Source organism: Colletes gigas, unplaced genomic scaffold (assembly GCF_013123115.1).
Source record: "Colletes gigas isolate AHSC1104 unplaced genomic scaffold, ASM1312311v1 Colletes_gigas_Sc00018, whole genome shotgun sequence".
Taxonomy (NCBI): Eukaryota; Metazoa; Arthropoda; class Insecta; order Hymenoptera; family Colletidae; genus Colletes; species Colletes gigas.
Window position 1 is genome coordinate 4318542 of NW_025106647.1, and position 22771 is coordinate 4341312.

Sequence of the window (22771 nt, forward strand, 5' to 3'; positions counted from 1 at the left end):
AGGCGAACGGATCTACCTGCGCAGGCCGTAGTCGCGATCGGTCGAAAGGGTCCGCTCGGAGGAGCCGACAAGTGCCGAGGATCACATGAAGTGGTGGGGGTGGTACATAAAACACAGCGACGCGTACACCGGACGGCAAATACTACGCTGACACTCGCGCGTCGTGGATCGTGTGTGGCTCGAACACGCTCTCGCGGATTTCTGTCGACGATACGCATCCCGCCAACCGGATCCACGTGGATACAACTGTCAACCAGCCGCGACGTTCCGACCCGAAACGTTGAATCCCGGGGGTAAGCGATGCACGAAGATTATGAAACGCAAAAACTAATTGTCGATGATATTAATGAAATTATGGGGACAATTTCGTACCATTATATTCAAAGAAACACTTATTGAATAGTTTGATAACTATCACGGAAATAGTATTATAATGTGATATATCGAGAAATTTTGTTCTCGAATGGCATCAGAACAATGTAGTATTATTAAATACAAAAATTTGGTTAGATTATTAGTTATTAAAACAAAGTATTTCGCTCTTTGTTATGACTTGCTCTTATAGACTTATAGTCTTTTTGATGATCGTCTCGTTGCAACACTTATGGCATCTTTTAATCATACTCATATACATTTACACAATATAGTACAATTAATACTTTTATAGTAATTATTAGTTTGTGCGATTGGAGTGAAATTTTTTAGTGTTATTTACACTAATTAATGTTACATGAGATCGTGTTTCTTTATAAAATCTCAAATTCATTTCAGAACAATTCTAAACTCTGTTTCCTCAGATTCCACGCATCAATTAATCTGAAGCGTATTACTTAATGTTCATAGCTGGAAAACTACTAAGCATTCCAATCCGTGTATCAGTAATATAATAAACAGAGTACAGTATATTCAATGTAAAGAATATTTCCATTTCAAGCGGCGTAAAATAATAAAATAGTAATAATTGCATGAAACTCGAACATCGAACTATGCAATTAAGTGTCCGATGATAACAAAAATATAATCTCGGAGATAAATTTTTATCTGTTGCATTTGTCCCAACTTTGCTTTTACTACAACTGTTTACGACATTCAACTAGTGTTGCATCACAAATAACCGTTACAAGGTGTACCAGAGTTACCAGCAAAATAATATCTCTTTTAGCTTGCTTAATAATAAACAAGCAGATAAATATAAGTGACAAGAATAAGCACGTAAGTGCAACGATAGAGACTAATTTGGAGAATCAAAAAATATTATCAAGGTAATACGAACGGAAAAATTCTAACGCTTAAGCATTAATAATCTCGAGATAAATGGAGTTGCATAATAAAGAGACTGCACTTTATGCAGCGTTAGTGTCTCTGGCGCGTCGTAATTGTACTGTACAATTATTGCTTAAAGTTTCTCTTTATCGCGCGAGATTTAGTTATCAATTTCGCGAATTTGATAACGCCGAGTTCAAGAGACCTGGAGCTTTTTATTGAACTTTTAAAAGACCGTACAAAGGAAGTAAATTCAGAGTAATTATTAGAAATTGAAAGGTGGTAAAATTGAGTAATTCTCGTTGGGTAACTTGAGAAAAGAACTTGATTTTTGTATAAGAACACAATAACTGCGACCTTGTTTGGTCGTAGCACGAATTAAAGAAACAGTCACCGGTCATAGCCGATCTAGACCAAATATTGCAACGATATTACAAAACGTTTCGAATTGTTGGAAGAAAGTCCAAAATTTATTCTGAAGAAAATAATAATTCGTCGAATATTCCTATTTCAAATAATAGGATGAAATAATTACAATAATAATTGTTTAATATAATAGAAATAGAAATAACTATTTGAAATAATCAAATCAGTCTTTTACTCCTCGCAACGTTATTTGAAACTATTTCTGTTATTTCAAATTACATTTTGAAGAATAAAAGACTGAAACGATTATTTCAAACAGCTATTTCTTATTTTCAAATAAAATTTGCCCAAGTTTGAACCAACTAATTATTTTAAGTCACAAATGAAAATTGGTTTTTGCTGAAATTTAATTAGAGAGAGATAAGGCCTCGAACAATGAGTAAAAAGTTAGTCAAATTAGTTTTGCATAATTGAAACAGAAAAATAGGTTACGCGTTCGTAGACTAATACTCAATTGTGAGATATTTTAAATGAGAATTGTTTATTATCTCATAAAATGCAATAGTTACAACTATCTGTCTTTTATTCCTCGCAACGTTATTTGAAACTATTTCTGTTATTTCAAATTACATTTTGAAGAATAAAAGACTGAAACGATTATTTCAAACAGCTATTTCTTATTTTCAAATAAAATTTGCCCAAGTTTGAACCAAATAATTATTTTAAGTCACAAATGAAAATTGGTTTTTGCTGAAATTTAATTAGAGAGAGATAAGGCCTCGAACAATGAGTAAAAAGTTAGTAAAATTAGTTTTGCATAATTGAAACAGAAAAATAGGTTACGCGTTCGTAGACTAATACTCAATTATGAGATATTTTAAATGAGAATTGTTTATTATCTCATAAAATGCAATAGTTACAACTCTACTCGTAATATTTCCTAACAGCAAAGATAATTCCTTTTATTAGCGCAGTTCTGGGTTTCCCCACAGATATTTTTTTTGTAAACAATAGCAAATTGTACACGTACTCGTGAAAGTATTAGACATTCACCTCTTGAAGAGTTGAGTGACCTGAAATGCTTAACGTGTCTCAAGAGGTGATCTTGCATTTCTGGTTTTGTGCATCTCTGACGTCAGAGCCTCGATCAGGGGAATCCCCGACGGAACCGCGGGTTTCTTTGACGTTCAAGTATGATAAATCCTCGATCACTTCCTTCCCCCGAGTAATATGAACTTCCAAGTCTGATCAAATTCGGAAGAAGAGAACATTTTGGAACATACTCTATCCTTAACTGTTTTTTATTATTAGATTGAGAATATTTATGCGTTTATAGGAAACTTAAATTTTCAAAAAACTATAGACTCCACTTAACATAGAAAAATGTTCGAAATAAGATACGAATTATTATATTTAGAGATTAAGAGAACCCTCTACAATGCTTCCATTTCATTAATTCTATTAATAAAAATATGGATTGTAGATTTTGATGTAAAGTTTTTAAACGAACACTCTGTATAACCGAATTAGAGGGAATCTTATTTTATTTCCTTCCAATATCTAGCGACAAATCAGCTGTACGATCTAGTTCCAGAAGACAGGCTATGAACAAATCGCCAGGGGGAAAGGAGTCGAACGAAACCAGCATCACAAAAATGAGTCATGGTCGCTATTCCTTCACGAGTCAACTTGTCTCCACTTGCCATGGAAATTGTAGATCATTATGTATAGATCAAATCTCTCCCTCTCTTTCTCACTTCTCAACAAAGAGACACGTGTCACTGCCTCCTGCCTCGATTCTCAAGACCCACATCGAGAAGGTTGCTCTTGCCAATTATTGCAGCGTACGCGTAGAACGTTGCCAACGTTACCTAAACGCTGAACTGGATAAAAATATTTGGAAAAGTATTGGGAACAATTAACGAAATACACTCGTTTACGTGAAATAATATTTGAAGATTTATTTCATATCATAAAGATACATTTAATGGAAATAATAATTCCATTATTATAAAGAAAATTATTAATTAAAATTGTATCTTCTTATTTGAAATATTTTTATCCAGGCCTGCCCAAAATTATAAATCCAATACTTTGTTATTTTCCCAAGCGTGAACTTTTGTATAGTTTATAGTCGAATATAGCATGAAATATTTTTAACAGGGTCTATTTGAATAATTTGAAGGTAGATAAAAATTGAATGGAACCAGTACCGGAAATCGTCCACTCCACAGTTCTCTGTCATTCGATTTAACGTCGAGTAAAATTCATATCCAATATTTCTCCCTCAATTCTAGAGTAATGTGTTGGACACCCGTCATATTGAAACCACGTACATTCTCTAATATTCCGTGAAATGCCTTCCAAATGTTCCGATTTTATTCAGCGGAGAAACGCAGAATAATTCTTAATTGCACAATTCGTGCACGCTTCACGGTTTCTGTTCGTTTTACTAATTTACAGTTTGCTTTGTTAGCCGTTTTTTAGAAATCAAATATCGCATATTATGTACATAATAGCATAACAACTTGAAACGACACAGTTTTTCAATTGTAGAAATCCTCCAAATAATACAAATTCATTAATTCTTTTCCATAAATTACTTTATCGATTAATTACTACCATAAATTTTGTATTTTTCAGATTTGTATTGACTCGTATGTTTCGAAAATTTTAACTTTTTTCTTCTTTTTTTTATATTTCATTGTATTTTGTTGGTATAAACAATTTAGTGCAAGTAATTATCATCGATTATAGTATACGTAGTCATTAATACACAACCGTATAATGTATTCCTATTCCACAAGCGTAAGTTTTGAATATTAATTAACAGAATGCTGAAATGTTGCAGGAAACGCAAAATGGATCCCGACAATTTCAAGGACTTCGCCAAGGAAATGGCAGAATATATTACTAATTATCTAGAGAATATCAGGGACAGGTGAATTTTTTTTTATTGTTTTTTATTGTCATATCCTGTTTCACCGTCCTTCGTATTTTTTCATGTATCTTTGTTCGAAGCTTCCAACGATTAATTTTTATTAGAAGACCCTAAAAGTTTCGTGCTAATCTGTCATCCACGATCTAATAGAAATTTTATAATATGAAAAAGAAGTTTCTAAAAATCTGAACAATATTAATGAAATAAATTTTGGTAACGTTCTTTCGTGATTATTACTTGAAAGAAAAAAAAAATGAAGAATTAAGCTTCCACGAAGAAAAAAGTATAGTTCAGTCTTGTTTAAAGTAAAAAAATTCTTTTAAGTAATAAAATGGCTAACTAAATACAATTTTTAGGAGAGTGTTGCCAACCGTGCAACCAGGTTATATGAAACCTCTCTTGCCATCCGAGGCTCCACAGACGCCAGAAAGTTGGAAAGATATCATGGCGGACATAGAAAGAGTAATAATGCCAGGTGTAAGTATAAACTTATGCTTACGATTAAATCGAAATTTAAAAACTTTCTAAAACTCTAATTCTATGTATTTTTATTGAAAACGTCAATAAATCATGGTGATGAATTTGAACCGTTTTGTGATAATTGGTTTTTAAGATACGCATTTCTAACGACGACTGATATTATTAAATCAAAACCTATTTGTAACTTCATAGTGTTTTCTTCTAGGAAAAAAGATTACACGAATAATAAATTTGCTCGTAGGTCACCCACTGGCATAGTCCAAAATTTCACGCATACTTCCCCACAGCCCAATCTTATCCAGGAATTGTTGCTGACATGCTCAGCGGCGCCATTGCTTGCATCGGATTCACTTGGGTAAGAACCAAGATAATATTAATCATTCGTTCCCAATACTTATTTATAATATCCACATTGACACTCTTGTCCATAATAATATGTAATTTTTTGATTATACATAGATTTCTGATATTTTTTCAACTATTTTTGCACCCCTTATTAAGTTTTTTTATTATTTTTAACGTTCTCGTAGTTCAAATCCAGCAGTTAATTTTTAAGGAATGACCCCGCATTATTAATTATATTATATCAGCCTGATTGAAAATAAATATCCCTCAAAGAAATAGTTGTAATTATTCATGTACGTTATTATCGTCCAATTATTTAATTTTTTTGTGCCAGATTGCGAGTCCTGCATGCACCGAGCTAGAAGTAATAATGTTGGACTGGCTAGGAAAAATGTTAGATCTGCCCAAGGAATTTCTAGCCTGCAGCGGTGGGAAAGGTGGCGGCGTGATTCAGGTAATATTTTATAACAATTTTTTTTTAAAGCAACTAGTAACGTTGGGTCAATTTTCCAGCGCCAAATCGGAAAATTGTAATTAAAATATTTTGTTAAGTCAATTTGCGTTACCATCAAATAAAGCGTTGTATCTAGTTACGGTACATATTATGTCGACATAGCCAGTGGAGTGCAAAGAATTAATAAATTATGTAGTCACACGTATATCCCTTTCACTTGTGTTAATTTTGAAATGAATTAGTGTAATCTGGTCGGTTCTCCTTATATTTTCACATCACTTCAGACACTTCGAGAGATATTCTAATTTAAAAATAACTGTGTTTTTGTAGTTACAAACATTTAACAAGCTGCCAGGAAATTAAGTGGCAATTAAATGATCGTAATCCACAGTCGACGGGTGATTTCGTTTTATAGGGCACTGCTAGTGAAGCCACTTTAGTGGCACTTCTCGGCGCTAAGGCTAGGAAAATAAGGCAGGTCAAGGAACAGCATCCTGATTGGACTGATTATCAGATCGTTGAAAAACTGGTCGCTTACAGTTCCGGTAAGTAATTTTCTTCACGCATAATTTTAAAAAATGTGTCATCCAACCACAAAAACAATTACAAAAATCATTTTAATGCGTCAAATGTATTTAAAAACATTTTATGAACGTTTGATAAAATTGTAAGAGCTAGATGAAGCTTCCAATTTCTCCCTTACTCGTGAACGTGACCAATTTTTAAACTTTCCTGGTCATCAATAAATCGTTCTAAAAAGAACCATTTTAAAAAAAATCGTGGATAAAGAAATCGACTCTGAGTAAATGACATTAATGGTAGATGTATATCGTGTACGTAGAAATAAATTACTTTCAATGTATTATTGGGTGAAGAATGAAAATGTGAAAAGAAAATGAAAAAAGAGGAAAAATAACAATGGCAAAAGGATTAACGGTTAAGAGAATAGAAATTTGAGCGCGTGGCCGACCCTGATTCATCGTAAACAAGATTAACGATGACGTTGGCCGGCGCTCTTTAACATTTGACAAAGGTGCGCGAGCCGGGGGTGGATTGACAGGGCGAGTATGGGGTTGCAGCACTTCATCAGCCAGCACTTTGTCACCATAGCAACGCGTAATAACCACTCGAGTTATTCCAACCCGACCATCCTGAAACACCCCCGCGACCACCCCCTCGGCGAGTCCAGGCTTCTCTTGCCACTTCTGTCTGCCAGCCACGTCGAATCGCAGAAAGTTACCGCCGCACAAAAGGATCTCACAATTTCCTCTTGACACACGAAGTGTCCAGCAAAATATACCACACAATAAAATAAAACTTTTCAAAATTGTTTCCCTTAAAAACAAACCCTTGAATGGAAAAATTATATTCTATATTTTCGATTTGATGTAGAATCACCGCTTATCAGGACATACAGGCGTGAAAGCCCGTTTAATTGCACGTATGCTCGAGAAATTTTCGAATTTGATTATCCTAAAAGCTAAGGGTTATATAGAAAAATTTTATCACACATTTTCAATTCACTTTTTTATACAAAATTACCTGAGTCGCGAGTAGTATGTTTTACAGAACACCCTATGTACATAATTTACCATCCGTTGCCTCAGCAAGAAAAGAAAGAAGAACTCTGTTGTCCCATGAGATCGAGATTCTCCTTTATCGAAAATCTGCATTGATAATTATCTCTCTCAAGACGGATTGCGACTGCCTATTGTTCTTTAGAGATTGGAAGAATGAAACTGGACTAATGAAACGCCTTGAAGATTTTACAATTTATCTCGCGAAATATATAGCAACGGATTAATATTTAAAACAGTGTGGTTCTTTCGTTATTCTTATTGCAATAGAGGAAATTCTGGGACGTTTGATGAAATGTGTTTTGTTTTCATTTTTAATTTGTAATTTAGTATTAAACAGAATGTTACCAAAGTGTGACAATAAAATAAACTTGTAGGTGTAAATCAGAGGGTAAATACATTCTGTTTCGCTATTGTTCAGCTCAAGCTCATAGTTCCGTAGAACGAGCAGGACTTCTTGGGGGTGTTAAGTTCCGGTTGCTCGAGGCGGACTCAAAATACAAACTACGCGGCGACGTCCTCGCGGAAGCCATTCGCAAAGACAAAGAACAAGGACTAATTCCATTTTACGTAAGGCCAAATTTAATTGAAATATTTTCCATTACGATAGAATGAGGGAAAATTTAATGTTATATTTTAAAAAGTTTGGTGTCATCTCAATATCATTTACGTCTAACAAAGAACCATCGCGAACGGTCCGGCTTCGATTTTGATGAAACTTTGTACACTTATAAAGCAGCCAAAAATAATCGACACGTATTTTTTTTTAGCTACGGTAACTCGAGTTTAAGGGGTGAAACCACCCCTTGAAGTTTTGGCTCGAAACGGCTATCTCGAAAACAGAAAGACATACAAAAAAATTGTTAATGGGCGAGGTTGATGGTTTCTTATGTACAATAACATGGTGTTAAAAAATTTTAAAAAATACAATTTGTTTATAACAAAAAAAAATTTATTAACTTAATTTTTCATTTTATTGAAATTTTCATAATGACAAAAAATGACGAGCATTTTATTCCAAATCCATTGGTATGCGATTTTTTAAAATTGCCTCTTACAGTTTTGCAGATTTTGATGATTTACATCTTGCGCGCATATCCATTATGGTAGTAGCCGTTCTAACTTTGATTTTAATGAAGCACTGTAGGCTTGCACTAAATCAAAGTTAGAACGGCTACTACTATAATGGATGTGCGCGCAAGATGTAAATCATCAAAATCTGCAAAACTGTAAGAGGCAATTTTAAAATATTACATACCAATGGATTTGGAAAAGTTCGGCCACCCTTGGGAAAAATTTTAATGGGAGATTCTAGAGGCCAAAATAAGACGAAAATCAAGAATATCAATTTGTTGATTGAGCCTTCGTTAAAAAGTTATTAAAAAATTAAACTAAAAAATTCCAAATTTCCAGGAAAAAATTATTTTCGGTTGCGGGGGTCAATTACAATCATTTTTGGTCAATACATATACCCACGAAATCCTACGCACTTTCGAGAAAAAAATTCCTAATCGAAAATGTAATTTATGGCCAGCAATGTTGTCCGAAAATTTCATGCGGATCTTTAAAATGTCATAACTTCTGAACGGATTGAAGGATTTTAATTTTCAAAAATGCAAACGACGCGTATTTTAATCAAGAATACGTAGAAATCGCAAAAATATGCAAAACGTTGATCCTTGACCCCGCAAAATGAGAAAAACCCCATAAAAATGGTCCAATCTTCAAACAGCCATAATTCGTACAATAGTGAATATATTTCAATGAAACTTTTTTCTGAAGTAGAGCTCATAGGTACCTACAAAAAAGTATTAGACAACTTTTTGTAGGGCGTCAAACAAAATTATTAAAAATGAAAAACGAATTTTTAAGAAAAATCGACAGGGCGTAGGTGCCTAAATTTTTCAGCGAAAAAAAAATTTCAAATCGTTCTAAAAAAATTATTTTCAGTCGCGGGAGTCAATTTCAATCATTTTTGGTCAATATATATACCCCCGAAATCCTACGCACTTTTGAGAAAAAAATTCGAGAATGTGTGAAATTTTTCAACAAAATTAAAAAATTTCAAACCATTCTGAAAAAATTATTTTCGATTGCAGGAGTCGATTACAATCATTTTTGGTCATTACACATTCCCCCAAAATCTTGGGCATTTCGGAGAAAAAAATTCAGTACGGGCGGAACTTTAAACGTTAATAATTTCTTAACGAAGCCTCCATCAACAAATTGGTATTCTTGTATTTTTCCCGATTTTGTCCTCTAGAAGTAGTGCAAGCCTACAGTGCTTCATTAAAATCAAAGTTAGAACGGCTACTACCATAATGGATAAATCATCGAAATCTGCAAAACTGTAGGAGGCAATTTTAAAAAATCGCATACCAATGGATTTGGAATAAAATGCTCGTCATTTTTTGTCATTATGAAAATTTCAATAAAATGAAAAATTAAGTTAATAAATTTTTTTTGTTATAAACAAATTGTATTTTTTTAAATTTTTTAACACCATGTTATTGTACATAAGAAACCATCAACCTCGCCCATTAACAATTTTTTTGTATGTCTTTCCGTTTTCGAGATAGCCGTTTCGAGCCAAAACTTCAAGGGGTGGTTTCACCCCTTAAACTCGAGTTACCGCAGCTAAAAAAAAATACGTGTCGATTATTTTTGGCTGCTTTATAAGTGTACAAAGTTTCATCAAAATTGAAGCCGGACCGTTCGCGATGGTTCCTTGTAAGTGTATATTAAACAAACCTATCGTTAGATACGCTGTATTAAATAATTAGTTGAACGAAAAATACGACTATAATAATACTTTATGTTCAGTAATATTGCTACTGATTGTTTAACTCTTCAGGAATGTGAATTATTATGTGTAAAATGAACAAAGACTCAAACTCATATTAATTGACAACATATGTTGCTTCTTTTTGCTCACACGTTATGCTTTTCAGGGTTACAAAGCTTTAAATTTAAACGTAACAATAATGTCAGAGCAACAAGGCAGTTTTATGTTTATTTATGTAATTTCTCGTATTTATCGCTCGTTACTTTTATTATGTTTAAATTTAAGATTTTGTAATCCTGAAAACTGTGAGTCACTCGGTAATTAAGAATATTTATTTAAAAATTTTACTATTTACCTTCGTCTTGAAATACTTCAAATAACTTGAATCCATACGTGCACGTATAAAAATCTTCTTTTTCGTTTCACGAATCAGGAAACGTGTTAGGGCGATGGATTGATTTCAAATAGACACTTCCCAAGGTTTCATAAACATTAAAAAGTATTGAATTTATAAACAGAAGTATACACTAGTTTGTGTTAAAATCTATCTAAAAAAATATTTTGCATAACGAGTATAAAATAAACATTTTCACCGTTTTATAGGCTGTTGCAACTTTAGGAACGACTTGTTCGTGCGCTTTCGATCGTCTCGATGAAATGGGTGTAGTTGCAAATCGTGAAAATGTCTGGTTGCACGTCGACGCAGCTTACGCTGGTGGGTTGATAAATAACCATACTAATCTCTTATAAATTCACATCGATCAATTTTCTAATAATTCCTCTACAGGTTCCGCTTTCATTTGCCCCGAATTTCGATACTTAATGAAGGGTATCGAATTGGCAGATTCGTTCAACTTCAACCCACATAAGTGGATGCTGGTTACTTTCGACTGTTCGACAATGTGGCTGAAAGATCCAACTTATGTCATCAACGCGTTTAACGTCGATCCACTATACTTGAAGCATGACATGCAAGGATCAGCTCCGGACTACAGGGTAATTTTGAAGAAACTATAACTATGAAACGTAAAAGGTTAAAGATAGATGAAAATGTAAATAAAAAATTGTCCAACAACGAGCTCACCTTTTTTTTTAAATTGATTTATTTAAACATCAGCTTATCGTAAACCACTAGCGATCACTAATTATTTACAATTTCCATATATTTGAGATTTAAAAAATTTTCATTTATACTTCGATATACATTATTTTTCAGCATTGGCAAATTCCACTGGGCCGCAGATTCAGAGCGCTGAAACTCTGGTTCGTCTTACGAATTTATGGCGTGGAAAATCTTCAACGGTACATCAGAAATCACGTTGCCCAAGCTCACGAATTTGAAGCTATGGTCCTCTCAGATCCTCTTTTCGAAGTTGTTGCTGAAGTGATACTAGGACTCGTTTGTTTCAGAATAAAGGTACATAATTTTTAAATTATTGTTTGTGATAAATCCGACTAGACAAAAATTGTTTTCAAAGTGTCTGACATCTGCTAACTGCACACAGGGCTCGAATGACATAAACGAAACGCTATACAAAAGGATTAATGCAGCTGGAAACATTCATTTGGTGCCATCCAAGATAAATGACATGTATTTCCTACGTTTCGCGATTTGTTCGCGATTCAGCGAAAGCAAGGATATTCTAAGTTCCTGGAAGGAGATTAAACTGAGAGCCACCGAGGTCCTCGAAGAGCAATCGGTTTCTAAGTGATGGCGGGCTCAGATAGCTCGTGGTTGCAGATCCTTGTCTCCTGCAACCTGCAATCAGTCGTAGCTCCTATGTAGTTGGTTCGAGTTTGATTAGTCTTGGAGGAATGGATGATTGAGATATAGGGATCTGTCTTACGTATTTCTTCTTTATCGTTAAATACAGTGGATTCGATTTCTTTCGTAACAATATTTCTTCGCTCAAGTATAAATCTTTTATAGAAGATTGAAGAAATTCTAAATTTAAATGACAATTTGCTTTCGTAGGAAGCATAATCCTTCCACTCTGATCTAAAAATAGCTGACAAGGAGAAGTCGAGATTGTTAGGATGTTTTAATTATCTGACTCCCGCGTCTCATTACTATTTATAATATTTTATTTAAAGAGTTGTTCAACGTTACAATTGGAACCGGGCCATAATAGTCTAAAATTTAACGAATCGTAGTAAATTCTTTGAAAATAATATTTTCGAAAACACATTAGACAGATCCGGTGAATACAAAATGCCAAAGATCGTTCTTCGAGTGCTGTTTTACCCTGGCGAGTTCGTAGCTCATATAGTCGCAGTATTACTTGTTGCCGCGTGACACTTTTCCAACGCATAGCTAAACGTACATAGAGCCTATACTCGTTAGGTCACTTTCTGCGACCATGTTAAGTGGCACGACTAGCACGAATTGTTGCATAATAGTTGGCATTCGTGCAACTTATGGAAATGCTGGGTATCTGCAGAAATTCAGCCAATAGTGAACATTGAAACCTCACTGATGACTTCGATAAATGTTATTTTAATTTCGTTCTTCTCATTTGCAAATTATTCTATCCAATGTATATTGCTAATAGATATCCGACAGAATTTTTGCATTTACTTAATAAAGTGCGAGTAAAATAAACACAAAATTACGTGTAATATTATATTCATGTTGAATCTGTGTAGTTATAATGTAGATATCGAAGGCTAGCGTTGAATTCGATCGTGTTTGGAATAACGCGCTCCAGACGTAGCCTGTTTCATCACAATGAAAATTCCATGTAATTACGAAAAAAATTCATGAAACTTTTTTTTTAATTTGTTAAATAGAACTATTCTAAGTTCCTCGATAGAGAAAAGTATCATGATACTTAGAATATGTACTGAAATCTGAATATTAAAGTGAATATTCATTCTTAATGAAACAATCTTCAATCTTAATCACACATTCTTGATTAGATTATGATCATTGTTATCCTAGAACGACTAACACGCTAATTGCATTTATCTACTTTGTAATAGTTTGTTACATTTTCCATTTTTGCATTTTGTATCTATGAAATTCTTTGGTAATACAGTTTTCGTTAAATATTCACGAAATATTTTAAAGGAAGATATTCAATGAAGTGAGTGTTCTATGCAGATAAATTATGCACAAAAATATTCTGTGCTACGTTCGTAGCATAGATAATGTCCCAACATGTATATGGAAGACAATATTGTATAAAATATTAGTAGACTTATAGATTAGATTTCAAACTGAGTTGTATATATGTTTATGATATACCTATGTATATAGAATATTGTATAAAATATTTGCTGATTCATAGATTAAACTGAAGTCAGAGTAGATTACCCAATTTTGTTGACACATTCTGAAAAATTGAATGTTAGTTATAAAAAAAATTGAAAATACTTAATTGCTGATACTATGAACTTAAAATCACTGTTGACATATCTATCTTCTTTTTTCTTCGTTGTTTATATAAAATTTATTTATTCATCGTTTACTAGTGTTAACCAAATCAAATGATGTTTAAACATCATGAGTAGCATAATCACTGACAGTATTACGCTCATTTATAATACATTGCTCCTTAATTATCTGGTATGATATGTATAAAATATTGAAAAATGCAAAAGCGAATTCTTATTGATTTAATCGATCTAACACTCGTATATACTAATATTCAAATTACACACCTAGCACGTTTATGTTGTAAATAAGTTATAAAGGGTGGGCCAGAAACGCTACCGTAGTTGAACTTCGAAATTGATTTTTTCAAATTGGATGAAAAAAATGTTACATCAAATTTTTTTCTTATTTATTTCACATAGGAGCACACTCTGGCCCACCCTGTATAATTATTAGTTGTAAGTTTAATCTATGCAATGTATCTTCCTCACCTACGCAAGCCATCTTCGTTCCCGAATATTAAATTTATTTGCCATGATCGTACTTGAGGTACAATATCATAGTTATTGAATCGTTAAGGAAAGAATTATTTTATTTATTTCATTATCGAAACTCGGAACTCTTGTAAATATCGATTCTAATATTCAAAATTCTAATACTGGTCTAACTCGTTTTGTGGAAAATTATAGTTTACAATTATTAACAATTATTTGTATTTGATCAAACAATTTTATATGATCAGTTACAGAGTATTGTTAAATTGTAAATTGACAATTTTAGATACGAAATGGACTGATTGTAAAATAATATTATTACAACCACATTGTTCAATTTTCTGAAAATTCAGTATTTTATTAAAAACATAATATTATCGAAAATATGAGTCAACAACTTAATCGTGTACTACGAAAACTAGTTATGGCTATTATATATTTAAATCTATTCAAGTTTTTTGATCATTTAGGTTATAGCAATTATTTGTTTATTATAATTTACAACCATTATTTATTTAAATTAAAACAAACAGGAGCTAAAATGGCTATACATGATAATATTAAGATTTAATAGTAATAATCTGATAATTATTTATATTATTGTACATTTTGCTTATCTCCAAGTTACGTTGCCATTAATACCATTTTATTTAGAGATTAATGTAGAATTTTATTGATTTCACGAAGAAATCGTATTGCCTCGAGTACACTTATGGCATTTTTAATGTAAAGTAGTACTGCAACTGGGACAATAAATAGATCTAGAATTACTTTGCGCGGTTTGGTCTATCGAACGAGTAAACGTTCTTAAAGATGCTTAAGATAAAAGAAATATTAGCACTGGTTACAATTCTGCACTTTTGTATTTATAATACGAACAGTAATAATTGAAAACGATATATTTTTCGGTACGAAATATATTTAACTTTGTACACATAGAAGGCACAGAAACAAATAATTTTTATCCAAGTTAAGAAGTACACTGAAAGTGTTAATGTAAGATTTAAAAAAAGAAAACAATGAATCTAACGAATGATTATTATCATTAATCTGTAAGATATAAGAACGTTTTCTCGGTGAAATAACACGGATTGCTGTTAAACGGGACCAACGGAAAGTAATAGAAAGATATGTAACCGTATGTAATTACGTACCTGCTGTATCGATGTGTGAACATTTATTTCAACTTTTTCTTTGACGAACAGTTACAGTTCATAGCGAACATATACGCATATCGTGTAACATATAAATGTTTAAAGTGTCTGTCGAAGTGTCTTTGACGTTATAGCAAAGTGGATTCAATAAAGAATGTATTACATCTAACAATGTTGTTAGACAATTACCATTTTCTAATAATCTTTTTTATTTTTGATGTTGAAATTATTTTAATTTTACCAATCATTTTTTTTATAGAAGAAGTAATTATGTTAATTATTTCTTCGCTAGAAATTTCGAGTTTATCCTAGACTCCAACAGAAAGACATCAACTGCGAGCAATTTATTTTTTAAAGATGCATTTTTCATAAGGATTTTCTTTCTAATAGTTATTAAGTATAACACTTATTACTAAAGGAAGAAAGTCTGTGATGTCGCCTCCCATGCTCGCCACCAGAGGGTTCGCGCTCTCACAAGCACTCGACCGACCCCTCGGTTGCTATATGTATATGTATACACTCCTTGAACGACTTCTCAATTTCTGTCCTCCTACGAATATCACGAGTTCCTACCCTCAGCGAAGCAGCGTCACAAGTCTATAGAAACTAACATGCAAAATTGACTATATTCGATATATTGTCGCTGTGTTAACACTAATCTAGAACAGAAAATTCACTCGTTGCTAAGGAAATGAATTAAACACCGAGACCCATAAATATTCTAAAGACTGCACTTTTTATTAAAATTGGTTTCTATGTAAAATGTATAAAATTACTAAATAAGAAGAGGAAAAATTTACTTCTTCAAAATTTGTAGACAAACATATCACAAATTACGTGTTTTACATTCTACCGAAGAAAATTTCGATTAATCATAGTTTGAACCAACAAACGTGTTTCGTGGACGATTATACAGGGTATTACCAAAGATTCGTACGAAGATTCGCTCTATTCCGGCGTGGAGCGTCAGTTTGGTAACACCCTGCATATACATTTGCTTTGTTTACTAATTTTTCGCAGTTCTTTGGAATTACGTGCGAAATTAGCTACTCTTTATCGGGGACTTTCTGTGGTGGACCGCTGAATCGTTTCGTTAGCTGAATTATCCTTTCAGCTTCGCGAATACCGCTCAAACGGGCCCCGTGAACTGTGCTGTAGTGTCCTGGAATCGTAGCCTCCCCAGCAAATAAGAGGATCGGTGGTATCGGTTCGCACGTGCCTGGTGAAGAAATTAATAATCAAAATTAACACGAACAAAGATATGAAAATCAAGAGAAAGAGGAAATTACAAAGATTTAGACGCGACTACTAGCTTTTTTCATATAAGGCTTAGGTTGGGTAGATAAGAGCGATTGAAATTCACTGTCATGGCCGCCATATTTCTTACTCGATTGTTCGTACGTGCCTGGTGACGAAATTAACGATCAAAAGAAACACGAACAAAGATATGACAATTAAGAGGAGGGAGAAATTGCAAAGATTTAGAAGCGGCTAGTAGCTTTTTTCATATAAGGCTTAGGTGGGGTAGATAAGAGCGATTGAAATTCACTGTCATGGCCGCCATATTTCTTACTCGATTGTTCGTACGTGCCTGGTGACCAAATTAACGATCAAAAGAAACACGAACAAAGATATGACAATTAAGAGGAGGGAGAAATTACAAAGATTTAGATGCGACTAGTAGCTTTTTTCATATAAGGCTTAGGTGGGGTAGATAAGAGCGATTGAAATTCACTGTCATGGCCGCCATATTTCTTACTCGATTGTTCGTACGTGCCTGGTGACGAAATTAACGATCAAAAGAAACACGAACAAAGATATGACAATTAAGAGGAGGGAGAAATTACAAAGATTTAGACGCGACTAGTAGCTTTTTTCATATAAGGCTTAGGTGGGGTAGATAAGAGCGATTGAAATTCACTGTCATGGCCGCCATATTTCTTACTCGATTGTTCGTACGTGCCTGGTGACGAAATTAACGATCAAAAGAAACACGAACAAAGATATGACAATTAAGAGGAGGGAGAAATTACAAAGATTTAGAAGCGACTAGTAGCTTTTTTTATATTTACATTTTACGATTGATCTGTTTACATTGATTCTTATAGGGAAAATAGATCGATCTTCAAGAACGAATTAAGTTCGTTGGCCAAGGTTCGATTCTATTATGGGTACAACTTTTATAAAAATAAAATGAATGAAAGGGTTAAGGACCTTTCCATTGCTTTCTGACCCTCTAAGCCTTGAACTTTGTTAGACTCGACAAAGGACTACCTGGCAAAGGACTAGCCAAATCACACTGATGGCCGACAGTGCTGTCCAGACCCATGTAGCTATATGCGCCGGCGAAGTATTGATCCGTGCACCATTTGCTTCTGAGAAGATTAGCTGGGTATGGTAGCGTTGGATCGCCGGTGAATTGTCGAAGAACTTTCGTTATCGATTCCACGATCTCCTCGTCGGAGCACAATTCCATGTCTGACGCCTCGCGGCCACAAATCCACGCGCACAAAACGTGTTGAGAAGTCGATAATTCTTCTATATTAGAAATTCCTAAGGCACATGGAAATTTCTGTTAATGTACAGAACGTGACACGTAATTGTCCCCACGATTTTGTAACGTATCCATTAATACGCATTGTTTGAATTTTGAATCATTAAAATACTACAATCCGTCCAGAAGTTATGATGTTTTAAACATACGCATGCTGGGAAACATTTCTGACCGCACAGTATATTTTCGATAAAGAATTTTTTTCTCGAAAGTGTGTAGGATTTCGGGGATATGTCTATTTACCAAAAATTATTGTAATTAACCCTCTTAGCTAGAAATAATTTTTTCAGAACGATTTGAAATTTTTTTTTCGCCGAAGGCAGCTACACCCTGCCGATTTTTCTTAAAAATTCGTTTCTGATTTTTAATAAATTTGTTTGACGTTGTACGAAAATATTGTCTATTACTTTTTTGTAGGTACCCATGAGCACTACTTCTGAAAAAAATTTCATTCAAATATATTTACTATTGTAGGAATTATGGCCGTTTGAAAATTGGACCATTTTGATGGGGTTTTTCTTATTTTGCGGGGTCAACGAATAACTTTTAGAAAATCTAAATGGAATTTTAAAAACGGTCATGGTAGGTTTAGTGTTAATTCATTTCGAATCTCGTGTTACTCAATAAAATCCGAACCGTGGAACTTTTTAAGCGAAAAATTAGTATCGATGTTCCGCGAGAAAAGAAAGTCGATTTACCTTTCACCCAGTCGCATCTGTCAGCGAGTTCGTCGGCCGACCAAGCCAATTTTATTCCGCCTTCCTTCCACACCCAAAATGGCCTCCCGTATTCCAAGAATATTTTATTAACATAACCGTATCCTAATTTGCAGATAGCCTCCACTTTCTCCGCTGGCAACGCGGGGCAAAAAAGTTTGTCGTGTTGGTGCTTCAAAACGCCAAGCGGAACGGTGACGATCACGTAATCAGCGGGGAATTCTTCGCCGTCGCAACATTTCACTACTGCTCGAGGACAGGAATCTGTTACGGCGCCCCATCTTACGCAACTTACTGGCTTCGAGTATCTAACGGGAGTACAGAATACGTGTTTTATCATTCCTCTATAAAATAGTGTTCTCCAACTAACTTGAGACAACAGCTTGGCAAATCCCTTAGCAACGGGGCAAGGACTCCGACGTATCCGAGAGGCACCCTCACGTTACCACCAGGAATCTCGATGTAGCTTCCGAACTGATCGGCCGAAACTAGAGACAGATCGTCGCCACATCGACATCTCACGCAGTTTGTCATCCCATACATCACCCTGGCTGCATCGTATCTGATGACGCGAAATGGACAACGGTATCGATGGAAAACAATCTACGATATCGTGTCGTTAAGAACGCAGTGATGTAACGTTACGTATTAACCCTCTATGGGCCGAATTTTTCTCTTAACACTAAATCTACCGACATTTCATATACCCATTCCTACCGTGACTTTTTCTCTTTTGCGAAGTAACGTACTTTTTGCATCATATGCATAGAAAATTGTATCTTGAAGTTTATTCGTAAGATATACATATTTCCCTTTTACGTCGCATATTTTAAAAATCTGTACAAAAATATCCAATACTTTTACTCAAAATGTGCATACTTAAACTTTATACAGAAAAATTTACAAACTATGTCGAAATTTTTTAATTTTCATCAGATAGAAGGTAAAACGCCCTTAAAACGAATTTTATTTGGTGTCGATACCATAGTTAGTTCTAGAGAAAACAATTATTTAAGAAAAAGTGCTGGCTAGTAATTATGCAAGCATCCTATATACAGATTTAAATTCATTTTCAATTAAATAAACAATTTATAATCCAGTTTTATCGTGTACTAGTTGTACGATCAGTAGGAATTGCTGAAACTTCATTGGGTATGTAGCGTCAAAGTAAATTTCAAAATAAACATAGAAGATAGAAAAAATTATAGTAGGTGATATGATCGTTAGGTAGAGGATGAAGTGCCATTTAAAACAAGCGTGCGAACAAGTCGATAGCTTTATTAGCTTCGGAGATATAGCGATTTTAGTTTCAAGTCGATGCGGTGGCTAGTTTCGGAGTTAGAGTTTGTTTACGTTTCATTGTTTACGTTGCGAGTTCATTGGTCCCAATAGGTAAATAGTAAACAGTCTCGACTCGTGCGCGAGAAAGAGGTCCAACGCGACGCGTCAGACAGAGACAGAGATAGTCAAATTAAAAAAAATACCCTTTTACATAAATTACGATATCTCGAAAACGGAAAGTCGGATCGACATAAACCGAAGACCATTTTAAAGGGGAAGGTTTACCACTCGCAACGATGGCTCAGTTATGCAGAAATATCTAGTAATTTCGAAACTGCATGTAATTAAAGTTTTAGTAATTTCAATACGCGTTAGTAGTCTGCCGTAACACGGAGAGAGATATATTAGAATCTTTTAAAAATTACGCCTTCATTTAAATTATGATATCTCTAAAGTTTTATACTTTAAGAAAATTATATGATTTCTTGTTTCACAACTTGCAGAGAAAAATTACACGTCTGCCCATTTCTGACACATTTTTGGAGGCCTCTCGGGCTGGTTCCTATCATTATTATAATAATTAATATTTTCGTACGAAATTTTTGCAAGTAGCAGTTCAAGAAATGAACTTTCGAAAACATTAAAAATTTATCAGAAAATGTTTCATAGTTACGCTCAAAAAATTCTTGAAAATTGCTTTTATTTTCAGCAGTTATAGTGGTTTCCCCCTTAAGACGTATACGTCATCTTGTGAAAAAAACTAAAATTATTTGGTAAAATGTCGATATATTAGAAAGTTACACGGGCCCATAGAGGATTAAGAATTTCTGGCAACATCCAGCAACCAAACACTTCTCTATCTATGTAATCTCTTACTAATCGTAGAACAGTGCAAAGAAAGCAATTTGCTAAAAGAAATTTGTGTGATTGCGTTAAGGGGTTAAGTAGTAAAGTATCGACGAAGTATAGTGTTGAAAAAATTGCAATGTTCTAAAAAAATTCGAAGTCCATGAAAAAAGTAAAAAAAAAAAGTGGGAAACTTTGATGGATTCTCACAACTCCGTTTTACATCACTGCTAGTAAAGTTTGCAATTGACCTGGGCAACTGTACCGTTGCTCCTCCGGGAAATTGTGGAGCTCCTGCTGAATTCTGACGCCCATGAAATTCAGCAACGTGCCGTGTTTGCGGCCACAACCTAAGGAGAAAAGCGTGGCCGCCTGTTGCTCGATTTGACGAAACGTGTGATAAGCCGTGATGCTAACGGGAAGATCGATGGCTCGTCCGTCGCTGGTGCAGAAAAGACCACGACTCGGATCAGGCCTGAATACGGGTGGCTTCAGAAGACCCTCTTGGGCGGCCAGGGTGAAAACGGGATTCGCCACACAACCTCCCTCGATCCAAGTGGCTCCCATTTCTGCTACTACGTCGCCCAGCCAGCACGAATGAATTCGGCCTCCTGGTCTGCAAACAAGATTTCTTCTCGATACTTGCTAAGATCTTTTATTTATATAATCAAAATTATAATTCTATAAGCTAACGTAACGATAGAATATGTCATCATGAGACTCCTCCAACGAGAATGTCTTCTGAATCTCAAGCTTCTAAGACCCTAGTCTTCAACGCGTTGACTACCAGACCAAATTCGTAAATTCTTTTACGAGATCAGTATTTTATTTTTAGCGGACTATTTAATTTAAAACTTATCGTGATAGTTATTTTTTAATTAGATCGAATTTCCTTAATATCTCGCTATAAGTAATATTTTTATCACTTATATATGAGACAAATTGACCAAATTGCTATATAAGTAGCAATAAGTAATTTTGTATCGCTCATATAATTGACCAATTTGCTATTTGAGAAGCATTACTTATTTTTACATTTTTTTATCGCTCATCACAAATTGACCAAATTACTATTTGAGTAGCAATTTGGTCAATTTGTCTCATAAATGAACGATAAAAAAATTACTTATGGCGAGATATTAAGGAAAATGAATATTTATCGAATTAACAAATATCTATTACGATAAGTTTTAAATTGCTATTTGAGTAGCAATTTGGTCAATTTGTCTCATACATGAACGATAAAAAAATTACTTATGGCGAGATATTAAGGAAAATGAATGTCGATCGAATTAACAAATAACTATTACCTTAAGTTTTAAATTAAATAATCCGCTAAAAACAAAATACTGATCTCGTGAAAAATTTTACAAATTTGGTCTGGCAGTCAACGCGTTGAAGACTAGAGTCTTAGAAGCTTGAGATTCAGGAGACATTCTCTGTGGAGAAGTCTCATCGTGGCATATTCTATCATTACATTTACTAACTACGTTAAGTATTAAAGTAAATTTTATCACATATTATGGAACATCTTGTATATGACATACCGATCCGTTGCCTCTAATATCGTGAAATTCTGAAGACCACACTGTGCCAATCGATGAGCAGCGGAGAGTCCAGCCATCCCTGCACCAATGATCACCACCGTCGGTTCCGGTTTGCATGGATCCAGCATGCAAGGATCTAGCTGACATGACTCGAATCTGGCCAGTCTTGTGCATGCTGGTATCTCCTTCTTTTCTCCTTCTCCTCCTCCACATTTAGTCGACGAGAAAACTCTATTGGATATTAATTATATGAATTAACATGAATGCATATTTATCCTGAACGAGTTTGCATTTCATTAGAATTCGTATAAAATGAAGATCTATAAAATTGAATATTTATTTTCGCAGTTCATACTAATAATTTTCTCGACATATAAAATTCTTTTTACTATTTTGTACTTTGCTGTTTTTAAACGATTTTACTTTCAACGATATTCTACTCAGATGTGTAAACAGTTATTCAAAGATGGAAGCATAAACTGAACTATTTTCAAATAATATTAAAATAAAATCGAGTTTATATTAAACTTTATTCAAAACTGTGACTGATGTTATTTGTAGAATACTGCTTTTCCTGTCAGCCATCTTTCCC

The 22771-nt window shown here is 34.1% G+C and overlaps 2 protein-coding genes across 2 annotated transcripts; one reads left to right on the plus strand and one right to left on the minus strand.

The window, feature by feature from the left end:
* Positions 1-157: 157 nt before the first annotated feature.
* On the plus strand, positions 158-14399 carry LOC122400484 (aromatic-L-amino-acid decarboxylase). Its single transcript, XM_043401985.1, has 11 exons — positions 158-293; positions 4481-4570; positions 4927-5047; positions 5292-5405; positions 5730-5849; positions 6265-6394; positions 7848-7996; positions 10815-10926; positions 10999-11207; positions 11428-11628; positions 11717-14399. The coding sequence occupies exons 2-11, from the start codon at positions 4491-4493 to the stop codon at positions 11921-11923; spliced, it is 1443 nt and encodes a 480-aa protein (XP_043257920.1). The 5' UTR covers positions 158-293; positions 4481-4490; the 3' UTR covers positions 11924-14399.
* A 1882-nt stretch (positions 14400-16281) lies between these two features.
* LOC122400530 (spermine oxidase-like) lies at positions 16282-22271 on the minus strand. Its single transcript, XM_043402054.1, has 6 exons — positions 22180-22271; positions 20898-21248; positions 18876-19067; positions 18488-18813; positions 17510-17788; positions 16282-16454 (listed from the first exon to the last, which is right to left on the minus strand). The coding sequence occupies exons 1-6, from the start codon at positions 22254-22256 to the stop codon at positions 16282-16284; spliced, it is 1398 nt and encodes a 465-aa protein (XP_043257989.1). The 5' UTR covers positions 22257-22271.
* Between the last annotated feature and the right edge of the window lie 500 nt (positions 22272-22771).

Excerpts from the sequence above, each read along its gene's own strand:
- LOC122400530 (XM_043402054.1), bottom strand. The coding sequence starts at position 22,256 with ATGGCTGGACTCTCCGCTGCTCATCGATTGGCACAGTGTGGTCTTCAG. Across the intron at positions 21,249-22,179 it reads ATATTAGAGGCAACGGATCG|ACCAGGAGGCCGAATTCATT; the intron begins GTATGTCATATA and ends TCTTGTTTGCAG. Across the intron at positions 17,789-18,487 it reads CAGATGCGACTGGGTGAAAG|GAATTTCTAATATAGAAGAA; the intron begins GTAAATCGACTT and ends CATGTGCCTTAG.
- LOC122400484 (XM_043401985.1), top strand. The coding sequence starts at position 4,491 with ATGGATCCCGACAATTTCAAGGACTTCGCCAAGGAAATGGCAGAATAT. Across the intron at positions 5,850-6,264 it reads AAGGTGGCGGCGTGATTCAG|GGCACTGCTAGTGAAGCCAC; the intron begins GTAATATTTTAT and ends TTCGTTTTATAG. Across the intron at positions 6,395-7,847 it reads ACTGGTCGCTTACAGTTCCG|CTCAAGCTCATAGTTCCGTA; the intron begins GTAAGTAATTTT and ends GCTATTGTTCAG.